A 13862-nucleotide genomic window follows, 5' to 3' on the forward strand; every position below is an offset into this window, starting at 1 on the left:
CTGGACTGCACTGCTATGCTTTATTCTTGGCATTAAATGAAAATAACTTCTGTGCTTGACACAGAGGGAAAACAACACAGCAGGGCAGAGCAACTTAATGTCTAGTGTATGTGTACTCTACTATGTGTATGTGTGCGTTATTGAGTTGTTTTCTCCATCAAGGTGAAAGTGACCTTCGATAAAGGCTTCCTGTTTCCCCAGGAAACGTCCTGCGAAGTAACATAATACATAATGTGCGGTTTAACAGCTCTGATTTCTTGGAAAATAGCCTCCCACATCTTTGGACTCATCGTTGAGGCCTCCAATTGTTGCTGCTTACCATAATAAGATCCAGCACAATGGCACAACAGATACAAAACCAAGACATTATTTTTTTTCACTGAGCTTAACATGCTCAATCTCCCCCACAACTGTAATGTTTCCAAAAAAACAAAAAAAACAAGCACGGGCCATTTCTTCAGCCACAATAAAGCTAGCTTTCACTGCCACATCGTTTTTGGTTGTGGAACACATTCTGCTGCGATCATAGTCTCAATGTCAATTTCACTAATTGCATGATGCATATACAATGATACACTGCGATCTAGTGGCAGGACGCCTTCACTTTGAGGGTAACGCAATCGCCATGCATTGTGGGAAACGTAGTTTATGGTCAACGCACGCTTTAAAGCAGCATTGACCTATTTTAACACAGATTGTTAAGACCAATTAATCACTCGCGGGCCACATGAAATGATGTGGCGGGCCACATCTGGCCCCCGGGCCTTGAGTTTGACACATGTTATCTAGACTGTCTCATCTGTCCTCCAGCCCTCACAGCTCCGAGGACTCCAACAGAAAAGCAAGCTCTGCGCACCCTTGCAGAGAGAAGCTGCCAACGCTCTTTGATGCTAAAAATAACCACAAGAAAATGCAGCGGGCCTGGAGTAATCAGAACTCACAGCCAATAGGAACGGGCTTGCAGGGCCGTGCTACTAAACTGCTGAGTGGCACAACATCAGGATACAGTCACACTGGGATCAATATCTTCCATGGGGTAGAGGATGGTGGAGGTGGCTGATGCTCTGTGCATGAAAAATGTACCACCACACACTGACACACCCACATGTGAAGAATTATGAGCTATGACTGAGAGGGAGGAGACTTTTGCTGCTAATTATTTGTTTGAAATTAAGATTAAGAAGATTAAGAACCCTTTAAGTCCCGCAAGGGGAAATTCAATTCTGCAGTGAGTTAGTGAACACACACAGCGAGGTGTAGAACATGTAACCCAGCGCAGTGAGCTGCCATGCCAGTGAGCGGCGCTCGGGGAGCAGTGAGGGGGTTAGGTGCCTTGCTCAACAGCACTTCAGCTGCGAACTGGTCGGGGATTGAACCGGCTACCTTCCGGTCTCGAGCTCGAAGCCCTAACCACTAAGCCACAGCTGCCCCAAATTAATGGTAAGGTTGTTTTATCCGATTGTGCTAATCGATCTTTAGTCAGGTGCTCAGTGTAACAAGCAGCTGTGGCTCATGATAAAGTCACATGAAGGCATGGAGGCTCTCTATCCGAAGCTGCTCCCACCAGATGAGCATAGACAGATGCTTCATATATGACAGATGACCAGAAGGAATCAAGTATTATTGTATTTATTGCCCAAATCTCTCTTTTTTTGGTTGTTTTCCAGTGCAAGCTGTTGTTGCTGGAATTAGCAACAAAGGTATGTGTACATCCTTGTACAGCTGCTTAAACAGAAAATAGGATCGCCCTTTTCTCTCTGAACTGCACCGATTTGCCAAAATATACCATTATTGACATGATTTCCCCAAAACAGAGACTTGAGCAAGTTCAGAATTCTCTTATATCGCTTGATTTACACCAACAATATGTTGATTTACACCAACAATATGTTGCCTACCCCATCTATAGTTATAATTGTCCATGTATGATAAAAAGGCATGATCGATAGCTCATTTAAAAATATCTTAAAGGCAAACATGTAAAGGCAAACCCTTTAACTAACTAGTAAAAATAAAGTGTCCCCTGATAACAGACTGGAAGGAGCTAGCTTATATTGTAGCCGAAGTTGTAAGTGCTGCTTTGTACATGTGTCTTGTTTGAATTAAACTGAATAAAGTACCTGAGGATGGTAGATGGTTATTTGGCAAAGATTCATCTAATATAGTTTCCTTATACAATGTTTTAGTTACTTGTTTTGTAAAATTAAAACGAGTTCACACTGGTGGATAGTTTTATAAGTCCCGGATGCTCTAGAAAACTGTGGTACAAGATGGTAGACTTCATTAAAGCGGGACTGTAATATAAATTATGTAAAAAAAAAAAAAAAATCATAATAAGTTTTTTTTATTTTTCGTTTTTTTTATTGAATTTACTACTCATATTATGTGTAGTAAATTAAATTTCTGCCTTGTTAATGTTAATGTTGCACACTGTACCTAAAAAGAAGAGAGAAATTGTACCTCATCATCATCATGTGTCATTGGAAAAGCAGATTTATATATGTATTCATATGTATGTATTTTGTCACATAACACACTTTGACAATGGCATTGGGTCAGAAAAGCCAAGCGATACAGTTTGACCTCTCTTGGGTTTATGTTTTAAACATAAAGTGTACACCAGTGATGCACGGACCTGACGAAAAGCCTCTACTCTCCCCGCTGCCATTACACTGCCAGCACCTGGCAGTAAACAATGCTATTAGTGCAGATAAAATGCTTAGACAGTGATTATTTCACCCAAGAGTGCACAGAGTTGTCAGAGCACACAGCAATTCATGCAGGTCTGCACGACTTCTACTCCAATACAATGGCTTTCAGAGTTTGTATGATAGCATTTTTTCCTTCTCCTTCCTCTCCCCTCATCTCTTTCACTGCCTACCTCAAGGTCAGCTCATTGATTCATATTACCGGCTTTCCTCCTGTGGCTCATGAACTGGACTGCAGTCAAGTGTCCTCACAAGTGGTCAAAAGTTTCTAACTAAACGTAACTTTTAATTTAGCATTTTTATCGTCGCATTGAATCAAAGTGAGATGCACATCATTCTGTGCAGTGGTGGAAAGGTGCGCAAATACATTTGCAATCGGTTCTTTAGTTATATGATGGTACTTTATACGTACTCTTTGTTCAAAGCCCTGTAATACTTCTAATGTGTCTCCTTTTTCACTCTCTCTGTGCACCAGGGTGCCAGTTGCTGGGGGCAGATGCAGGGTCAAAAGGTTGAGGAGCCCTACTAAGGAGCATGTGAGCACTAATGATATTGTATATAGTATGCCAGTACGTACTTCCTTGTTCTACTGTTTGAATGGTGGGTGGCGCCAAGCACTTAAGCATCATTACCGCCACCTACAGTGTTGATGAATGATCATATAAAATACTTTTAATAAATGCATATATATTGTTGTTATGTTCACATTTTAAATATTTAACTCAATGTATTAATTCATTTGTATTAAAATAGACAGTACCATGTGGAAAATAGATACACTAAATTAGTGTAGAGTAATATATTAGACTGATATCTAATATACACATATGTACACTATACACACACACACACAGATATACAGTATTATGTGTGTGTGTGTGTGTGTGTGTGTATATATGAATATATATGTGTATGTATAAGTATTTAAATCTAATGGACACTGTATTATAGTGCCATTATATTTAAATACATATACAATGACAGTGCAACTTTAATATAACTCTAAAAAAAGTTAGAATAAATTAAACATTCATATAATACAAACGTTCACACTGTCAGGTCAAAACAAAACATCGTGTCAACAACAAATCTATCGATCACACCAAGTATCTAATGACGGAGCCGTCTGAGTCCGCAGAGGCGGAGCTGATCACCTCCTACAGCACCGCTGTAATACTATAAATACAACATATCTTAAAACACAAACCACACGTTTGTATTCTAAATGACTAATTCCTCTCCTCAAATGATTTTAAAACTGCATTCCAGGACACAGACAAATATTTATTTATTTTATATGGCTTTCTCAAGTAAGCTCAAGTCACAGATGCATACTTGGTAAAATGGGCGGAGCGAGAACTCTTCCGGGTATGAGAACCGTACTCGCTGTTCGCGTTCTTGAGAATTGGAACAGAACTTGAGGACTGAGGGTGATGACGTTTTCACGAGTACGGGAGTACGCAAGTACGGACAAGTACGCACAAGTATGGATATTGAGAAATGGCCTCAACTTCTCAAGAGTCCCTATCTTTCAGACATCAGTGTAAAGTCAGTTTTCTGCATGTGACCCCACATGTCATCAACAATATAAAAGTCAGACGCCCTTCCACCTCCCTCTCTTTACTTCTCTATATTTTTGAAACACAGATTAATTGAATTTGGGGATAAATTAAACATTGAAGAAGTAATCCAAGCTGCAAGGAGAAATCCCACTGGAGCTTCTGTCACTAGAAAAATAATGCCTTGTGCTGTTGATGCTGGTCATTTTTGTTTAAGTGAACATTGGACTGCAAAATCATATTCCAATAATGTATAATTGCAATTTATGGTGTGCCATTGATGCCAAGGTGCTCATGTGGCCACAGTTTAGCACTGTATTTGCAGATTCTGATCTCATTTGTCAACAAAAAGAAAACAGCAACAGTAGCTTTTGGCCATGGTTGAATTCATAACACTCTGTTATTTATTTGCTTTCTCAGATTCAACAGTTTGCAGCTTTCGGCCACATGATGGATTAATAGGAAAGCAGGGAAAGGTAAGCTGCGGTGGGTGTAGATTATTGCCTCTCAGGAAACTTCCCTCATTCAATAACTCACAAATCGATATGTGCTTATTATAGCGCATGCTCTCTGATTATATAAAATCTAAAAACAATACACTGCAGAATATTTCTGAGAATAGACATGTTTAGGGGATAGTTCCTCACCACTGATGAAAATACAGTTGTATTAATAAGTGTTTAGAAAAGACGAAGAAGTCAATTTCAAATTTCTTAAATGCTACTTCAATTCCATCACTCAAAATAACAATTAAACAATGAAAATGCTCCACTGTTCCACTGCACTAAGTAGTCAGAAACACACCCCTGAGACAATGGGGGACATTGGAGCCGTTAGCTTGGAGCTAACAGCCTCCTCTGGAGAGTTGGTGTGAGGCAGGTGAATCCCATATAAGGTATTCAATTCCCTTAAATCTTGTCAGCTGCTACCTTTCCTACCACAGGCTCCAATAAAATGGAGCAAGCCTCATCTAATCAAGGCTTAAAAACCTGAATTCATTATTAAAAGGCTCCACTGAAGTTGGCGACAACATTTAACCAATTTGTACTCCATCATCATCTGGAACCTGATGATAAATTTGCTCGGTACAGGGAGCAGAGCCAGAGCATGGAGAGACGACAGTCATGAGGAGGTAAACAACACATCGCGCCTTTATTTTTCTTTACCAGCAAAATAATTAAACAAAAAGTTTTACTCCGCATGAGGAATGGATGCTGCCTGGACCCCGTCCCTCACTGAAGTATGCATGTACAAGGGATTTCTCAGCATGGCTCAATTCGTCAAAGGGCCATCTTCAATTATTCACACTCTCCTCTACATATTGAACATGTTTCTTTTTCACGTCATTAATATTTCATCACTCTTACCTCCTGCAAGACATTTCATCAGAATTAAGCAATGTGACATGGAGCTCAATACACACGACATCCTCACCAAATTAAAAGTGCTAACTGGGATTTTTTTGGTTGGATTTTGCTTTATTAACGGTCAAAAAAAGGTTAAAAAAAATTCATCTTGACAGCCAAATGAAGTGGAACGCAAGAAACATGGGAATGCACATGCAAGTTTTGATTAGAAGCATCTGCAGATGGGTGTGTCTGTCTGTCTGTGTGTGTGTGTGTGTGTGTGTGTGTGTGTGTGTGTGTGTGTGTGTGTGTGTGTGTGTGTGTGTGTGTGTGTGTGTGTGTGTGTGTGTGTGTTGAGTGTGTGTGTGTGTGTGTGTGTGTGGGTGTGTGTCAGACTGAAAGCCAGCTGTGCATCATGGATTGATGGAAATATTCACTGCTGGTTTTGGAAGAGATCTATGATTAACTAGAAAGTGCTCCAAGAACACACACCACAATTGACAGATAGGCAAACTTAAAAAATGAAAAGGACAATCAAACAACTCATTTTGCTTTGACTCCTACAAGCCAAACCCCCAAACCCTGAATTATGTATCAGACTTATAGCCTGCATTTAATTCTAAATATATTTGTGTGTAATTTCTAGCTTGAACTTGTCATTATGATGTTAAAAGTGATTGCACAGTGTAATGGCGATAGAAACACAACACCTGCATTAATATTGATCACCTATGCCATTCTTTCACTGTGTTATTCACTGTGTTATTCACTTTGCTATTGTTTTGCATAAAAAGATTACATCTCGATTGTCACAGAGGTATTGCTTTATTCTACCTAAATCGATGCAAATAAAGCGCTCACTTGGTTTGCATTAGGTTTTGTTATGCAGGGATATATATGACACAACACTCTTCCACTGGTTTTTCACAACAGTAAAATAGGAACTGGTCTTGAAAGAAAAGCTATCTATGCATATTTAAAGTGACTTAATCAGTCATGAAGATACAAACCAAGATTCAGTGAACCCATTTGTGGAGACCCTTTAGGATGACTGGTGAGTGATATATTCCCAGTTTTACGACAACAAACACAACAGAATATTCACACTATACAATTGTCCACATATTGCTTCCCATTGCTGCAATATTATCAGTAAAAGTCATTTCAGCTACAAGAATGACAACCTTAACTGATGGTGCTCTCATTCATGAAATAGGTCACAGCTGGGTCACACATGTTGGATACATAGACACAAACTATGATGTGTTGCCATGGACACGAGTGTGTACATTTCAGTGAGTTTGTGCAAATCCCATTGAGATTTTATTACAGAGCAGCTTACAGAGCTTATCCAAGTGTAAAGATCGTGAACACCACAATCTGATTTAAAACCTGAAATCTGTCAATAAGAACTGATTAGTGAAACACAAACATGTACACTGATGCCATCAGTGAAGCCAAATGTTGATTTGTGAGGAGTCGTAAACGAAGGATCAAATGGTAGACAGATATGATTCTAAGAGAGAGATGTTTTTACGGAAACAGGAAGACAAGATTTGAAGGATTTTATCAGCAATTGTAGGTCAGTATTTTCTATTTATATGGTTTTGCTTGTACTGTGAGAACATGTATCAGTGTTGCTGATGCTTCACTGCTATGTCGGTCATAGTTTCAGATTTAAAAAAAAAAAGAAAAACAGACAACAGGAATCTCAAAAGCCATTCCATTGAAATCAGGGATGAGAAAGGTGATATTCAGTGTCAGTATCTGTTTAAAACTGGATTCACTGGATTGTATATCTGTAGAAAAAAACAAGCAAACATACAATCCAAAATTATACATATCACAGAAAGGGTTAATTCAATATAAATATACAGGATGTGAAGAGCAACTGATGTTAAATTGCTTTGTGTATGAATAGTGCTATATGAATGAACTTGCCATGCCGTTCCCACAGTGTGTCGGAAGAGATGCAGTGATCATGTGATCTATGTGCTGTAGATTTATTTGTAGTAAAATAGATGAGTGTAACTTTGTTTTAAAAAAAAAAAAAAGAAAGAAAAGGAAAAAGGACTCTATCATACTGGTATTGGTATTGGTAGATACTCAAGGCTGTGATAAATATGTGATATACTCAAGACTGGTACAGTATCAATGTCCAACACAAGAAAGTGTTCTATTCAAAACAAGCTTGACTTTGAACAGACTTTGGAAATTAGATACTGGCCACCAAGAATAATGCCCTTATTTGTAGCTGTAACAAAGAGTATTGTTTTATATTTTTTTATCCACATCAGTGTGTTTGAGATGCATTTATTCATATGATATAATTTAATAAACTGATAAAACATTTCTGTAATTAATACTAAAAACAAGAATACTATTCTTGTCTTTACATTTAAGTGGCTCTGTGGTGTAGTGTGGATGGATCAGTCTGTTACTGAATGAGCTGATGATGTGCTAACTCTCAGCTAGTTGCTAAATCATTAGCATCACAGTCAATGCTTCATACGCAAAGCTGTGTCATTCACACATGATTCAAGCACATGAGCACATAACGTTCTGAAACGCATAGTGGATTATTAAAAGAAAAAATGTCCCTATCGCTAGCTTCAAATGCTAACAAGTCCACTCACATAGCAGAAGTGAGATCTGTGTCTGTCTTTTTTAAGAAGTACAGCCACAATTTAGTTATTCTCCGGTTTTCCTTGTCTTATATTTTTTCTTATCTTCATTCAACGGTGAACACACACACAAACACTCTCACTCTCACTCACTCACTCACTCATTCACTCTCTCAGGCTCTGTGCATATTAATTAGCCATGTGTATTCTCCGTGACCGTCAGCTGATTGGCCAAAAAACAACAAAAGCTCTGGAATGTGAGATCCACACCCTAAGTAGGAATGATACACAGCGATCAAACAACCTTAATTAAAATACAAAGTTTATGGTTTTAAGACCCACAATACTGTGATTTGAAGCATGTAGTGGCTTCTTACAAACTTCAAATTTAACAATTTAAAAAAAAAAAAAAAAATTCCTCACTTTGAAAAAAAAAAAAATAATTTCATGTTTTACTCATTTTGCGCTGGGCCCACTTGCACCCTCTTTGGTCGTGGCGGGCCACATATATCTTGCTTCTCAACAATACTCCTAGAAGGTTCCTGGAGGAACTCTGAAACTCAGTCAAGAACACACACACACACACACACACTTGAAAATGCCATCTCAGCATCATTATTTAATGAAAATTGTCTCTCTGTAGACCATTAAAACAATCATTCAGCATTCAGGCTGCTTTTAAGCCTCTAGAGTCTGTGTGTGCGTGTGCGTGTGCGTGTGCGCTATCAGGGGCATTTTATGCCAGCACACTATACTGTATTACCTAAACTGTTGCCTACGCCTGCATAAAGACTGAAAAACATGCGTCCGATACACGTGCATGCAGACACGAGTATTGCGCGTACACCAAATAATGAAGGGTGACGGGTGATAAGTGTCATGCCACTTCCGAACGCAGCAGACATCTGTGTGCACGCTCGTCTCAATGTACTGACACCCCAACTTTTCATTTTATTTAAATGATTATTGTATGTGCACACTGTCCTGAAAAAAAACAAACAAAAAAAACAGTGTCAGTATCGAGAGTTGGAGAGAGGAGTGTTGTCTTTAATTCATTTCTTAATATTTTCTGCTTATGCTTCAAATTCAACCACCTAGACTAACCCTTTCAAGATTGATGGCGTGGTATTAATTTATAATCATTTACTGTTGATCCTCATTTGAGGATTCAGCACCACGGACAGCACTACTTCGACCGCGTGACACACAGTGATGCCCGTCTGTCCATTGTCCAGTGAATTTACATGCGCACGTTAGAGGTTGATGTCATGATGTCGTGCTGTACATGCGTTTTTAGTATAGTGTGCTGGCATAAAATTCCCCTGATAGCGTGTGTGCGTGGAGTGTGTGACTGACTGATAGGTTGGTTTCTGTAATTATGTTGCTTCTACTGTCACAGTGATGGGCTGTTAATCTGGATTTAGACTGCTGTCTGACTGACACCTTATCTCGCGGAGTGACTCAGCATGGACACAAAGACCTAAAACAGCAGCAGCAAGTTTGGACATGACAATCATATGAAGGTACTGGAGTCAATGGACTGGGTCATCTGGTCTTATTTTACCATATTTATGTTTTCAATTTCTAATTTATTTCCATCTCAGTTGTCGGTAATTACCTGTTTTCCTAGGTATTGTCAGACATTTGGCTGTAGTTCAGAGGTCATTCATCTCCCTGCAATAGCATTATCTCCCCTACTCCTCTACTCCATTGTCCATTCAGTTAACCAGCAGCCTCCCATTTTTCATGTAACATTGACGACACTACTGAAACAAAACTCTCATATTGGAATCTATAGCAGCAACACTTCATGAGTCCATGGACCACTGAAAGCACCACAACCAAACACTGATGAGACTCAATGTCCATCTTAATTTGGTGACCCACAAAGACAGAGACAGCATCAATAACAGTGTCCAGATGGCACAGCTTTACTTAAATTAATGTAATTCTCTCCGTTTCTGAGCACAGGCCAACACGGCCAATTCAGTTACACTGCATACCACATTCACATATTACAGATGGTTAATATGAAAATGATGGCCTTTTCAAATCAAAGCAGTGTGTGGGAGTTAGAATAGAGGGGGAGAAAGAGGGGAAGGGTGTTTGGAATTATCAAATGGCTATGGAAGTTTCTCTTGCGAGCTGGAGAGGAAGGATTGACATTTTCCCTGGGATATCTGTCAGCAAGGCTTAATGGTTTTCGGGCACACTTGCTGGAGATATGGCTTTCTTTTTTTATGGTTAATTAATAAGTGGAACGATGATGATGAATGACCCCCCCATTTTTTCTTTCTCCTGGTAATGAGACAATAACATTTTCCCCCGATGTGTTTCTAATTATCAGAGGTAACGTCTCCTGGTCTCTAGTGTAGAATGGAAACATTTTCATTATTATGTACACAAAAGAAACAGCCACAACTCTGCACTCAAGCAGAGCAAAACCCACAATAGGTGGAGAGGAGTTTTCACCTTTTAAAATGTCTGTCATCAAGTTTAAACCCTAACTAAGTAACAAACTAAGGTTTCATCTAAATTACTTTTGGTAAAATACCTTGCAATGAGATATCACATCAATACTGAAGCTCAAATGTCATTATGAAGCTATTGAGGAGAGTGCAAATTAAGTCATCATGGAAAACAAATGCATGTGTCTTATCTAATTGGTCCAGAACTTGACATTTAGATGTGGTATAATCCAATGGCTATTGGAATTTAGCTGTAACATCAAGTTTCACTGCGAGAAGAGGTTAACAAAGTGAGATTCATTAAGACTGTATCACCTAATGCATCACCAAATTTAAACAAATGCCTCCTGAGTAGTTAGATCTCTCTCTCTCTGAGACCTGATACCTGCAGAGCATGAGATCACAGTGGAACATTTACCATCCTGTCCTGTGGCCCAAGCCACACTCAGAGACAGCAGCATCAAAAGCAAATGGAAGTCCAGCTCCTAATGACACCATTTTGAATATGTTATGATTCAGATATTCTATGTGTGTGTGTGTGCCATTCATTCAGTAACCCAAGTAACCCCTCCCCTTCCTGAAGCAGTAATCAATAGTGTGCTTGCGAGCATGACTTGCATCAAGGACAATGGTATACAGGTATCAGAATCACTTATTTTGTGGCATAAAAAACAAGAATAGAGAGGTTTTCAAGGCACAGTTAACACCTCAATATGACACCTTATCTTGATGGTGGCTGCAGGTGAACAAAACCACATAGTACACATGTGAGTGCATACATGAACATGTGTTTTTGTCTTTGAACAATGCATACGATGAGCAAAAAATGGCACTGTAACATAGTTACAGAGCCAAACACGGTAGGAAAATTGATGAATGAGTCATCGATGAATCATCAAATTTATACACTGTTCCAATCAATGCCATTGATCACACTTCTGCAATTTTTAGCCAGTGTCAGATGTTCCATTTCCAAAATAGCACAGCACTTTGTATCACTTGCATTCAAAATACTCAAATTGAACTGTAAAATCACATAATTGCCAAAAAATGTAGACATCAGGCATGATGTTATAGAACTATTCATTCCACATGGTGAGTAAACAGACAACACACCTCTGGAATTACTTCAACAAAAGCAAACTGCCAGTAAGTCTCTTCAAATATTTCATTCAAAACAAGCGTTATCTTTATATTATGAGTGACTTACGTGTTTTCCGGTGGCCGTGTGTGCGCGTGGTGAGCGTAGTAGAAACCGTCTCAGTAGTAGTAGTATGCTCCACGGTCCACATCTGTGTAGAGTCATGGAGTACAGTTGGGTTGGACGGAGAGGGGCTAGGTGTAGCTGCTCCAATTCTGAAGGTCGTCCTTGGTGCTCCAGTGGTTGTAGTAAAACCTGAAGGTCCACGTCCATTATGATTTCCAGGATTTCGAGGAGTTACTTGGCTACCCGAGGCTCCACCCCCTTTGGAGCTAATAGTTGTTGTTGTAGCTGTGGAACGAGTTCTACCTTTTACAACAGTTACTGTTCTAGCCGTGGGGTTTCCGCCATCAGCTGTAGGAGTAATTATAGTAGTAGTTGTTGTTGTAGTGCTAGTATCAGGACTTTTAGGAATTCCGCTTGGCTTTGAGAGGAAAATAGGATCCTGCCCCATTGGATTAGCATCCACCAAGTCGGTTGGCACATAATCTCGCACTGTGCCAACAACGATCCATTTCAACAACATCAAGCTCAATCCAAGGCCAATGAAACCAATAAGTAAGGGGACCATGCACAACCATGTCTGCTGACGTGGCCACAAGGCACAACGGAGGGGACCCTGATCCTGGGCCTGGCCCTCCCTACGGCCCCCTGAAGCCCCCGAAGCTTCAGGTTCCTCCAGGATCACCACTCCGGATACAGCTGCTCCAGAACACTCACTCATCCTTCCTTGCAGTCCTTTATCAATCACTGAGGGTTAACCCTGTGTTAAGCATTGATAGCACATCACAGAAAGGTTCCAAAAAAGTGTGGGACTTCCAGAAGAGACAGAAGGAAAAGTGAATAAATGGATAAAACAAGAGAGACCGCACAAAACTGCACGCAATTCAGCAGTAACACGTACACAAAATAGTTAATCCAAGGATAGAGAGTAAAGGAGGGGTGCAGATACATGCAAACACGCAGTCACAAACATATATACACACACTCACACTCAGAGACGCCCAGTGTGAAATGGCAGAACTGGCGTAGATGGCTAATTGTCCAAATGCTCTGTGATTAGTCTCGCCCTAAGTCCTTATGTCCAAAAGAAGGAAGAGTAAACCAAAAGAGCAGGAGAAGAAGTGATGCATCTAATAGGAAGAAAGATGGACAAAGAGAGAGACGATTCAGAGAGATGGGTTGGAAAAAACAGCTTTACGTCTGTGCATGTGAAAAATCTGTGGCATCAGTGTTCAGACGCCACTGCATCAAAGATCCACAGCTATTTCTACTTAACATGCGTGTATGGCTCCTCCGTGTAAAATCCACAATAGGACAGTATTGTCTAATCAGGTAAGTGAAACTTGCAGGGTGGGTCTTGTTGCTTCCCCACCCTGTACTGGACAAAACAAATATGTTTCCCTGTGCAGTCTGGTCCAACAGCTTTAGCCGAGTCAGCGTCCCTCAGCTCCCAAAATCATCCTTTCATAAACGAAAGAGCAGAAGCACAAATATGTCATTTATGATTCGGTCGTGCTCTCTCCCTGGATTATCCGCTTCCTTTATCACTCTTTGCTTCTCAGTCAGTCTATCCTTTTTTGGTAGATTTTGTATTTGTCACTCCTTGGATTTAAAAACACTTTGATTCCTTTACGTGTGATCCAAATTCCAGCAAGGCTAAGCAGTAGAATCCAATTAAGGACGGAGTCCAAAAAGAAACACTTCAGATGAGCACTATGCAGGAAGAATTAGAGCGAAGGGTGTTGTCGTGCAGTGTTATCACAGGGTGGATAAATCTGCAACTGCGACGCGGGATCTCGTTCCTCCTCCACTCGGCTGTGGATCAGATTTCCCCAAGCTGTCCTCTCAGCGCCCTGCTGTCTCAGTGTACTGTCTGTTAATACTGCAGCAAAGCGCTTAGAAAGCCTCTTCCCATCTCTTTGCAAGGAACATTCCAACACAGACAGTTCAAAT

The 13862-nt window shown here is 40.0% G+C and overlaps 1 protein-coding gene across 1 annotated transcript in view; it reads right to left on the minus strand.

The window, feature by feature from the left end:
• Positions 1-13187, minus strand: part of nrg3a (neuregulin 3a) — a gene marked incomplete at both ends in the record, with an annotated part of 466447 nt that extends 453260 nt beyond the window's left edge. Inside the window, 2 exons of the mRNA XM_083898003.1 lie at positions 11916-12656; positions 13181-13187. Of these exons, the coding sequence (XP_083754129.1) occupies positions 11916-12656; positions 13181-13187 (748 nt within the window). The remainder of the gene's footprint in view (positions 1-11915; positions 12657-13180) is intronic.
• Between the last annotated feature and the right edge of the window lie 675 nt (positions 13188-13862).

The sequence above is a fragment of the Microchirus variegatus genome (genome assembly GCF_963457635.1).
Source record: "Microchirus variegatus genome assembly, chromosome: 11".
Taxonomy (NCBI): domain Eukaryota; kingdom Metazoa; phylum Chordata; class Actinopteri; order Pleuronectiformes; family Soleidae; genus Microchirus; species Microchirus variegatus.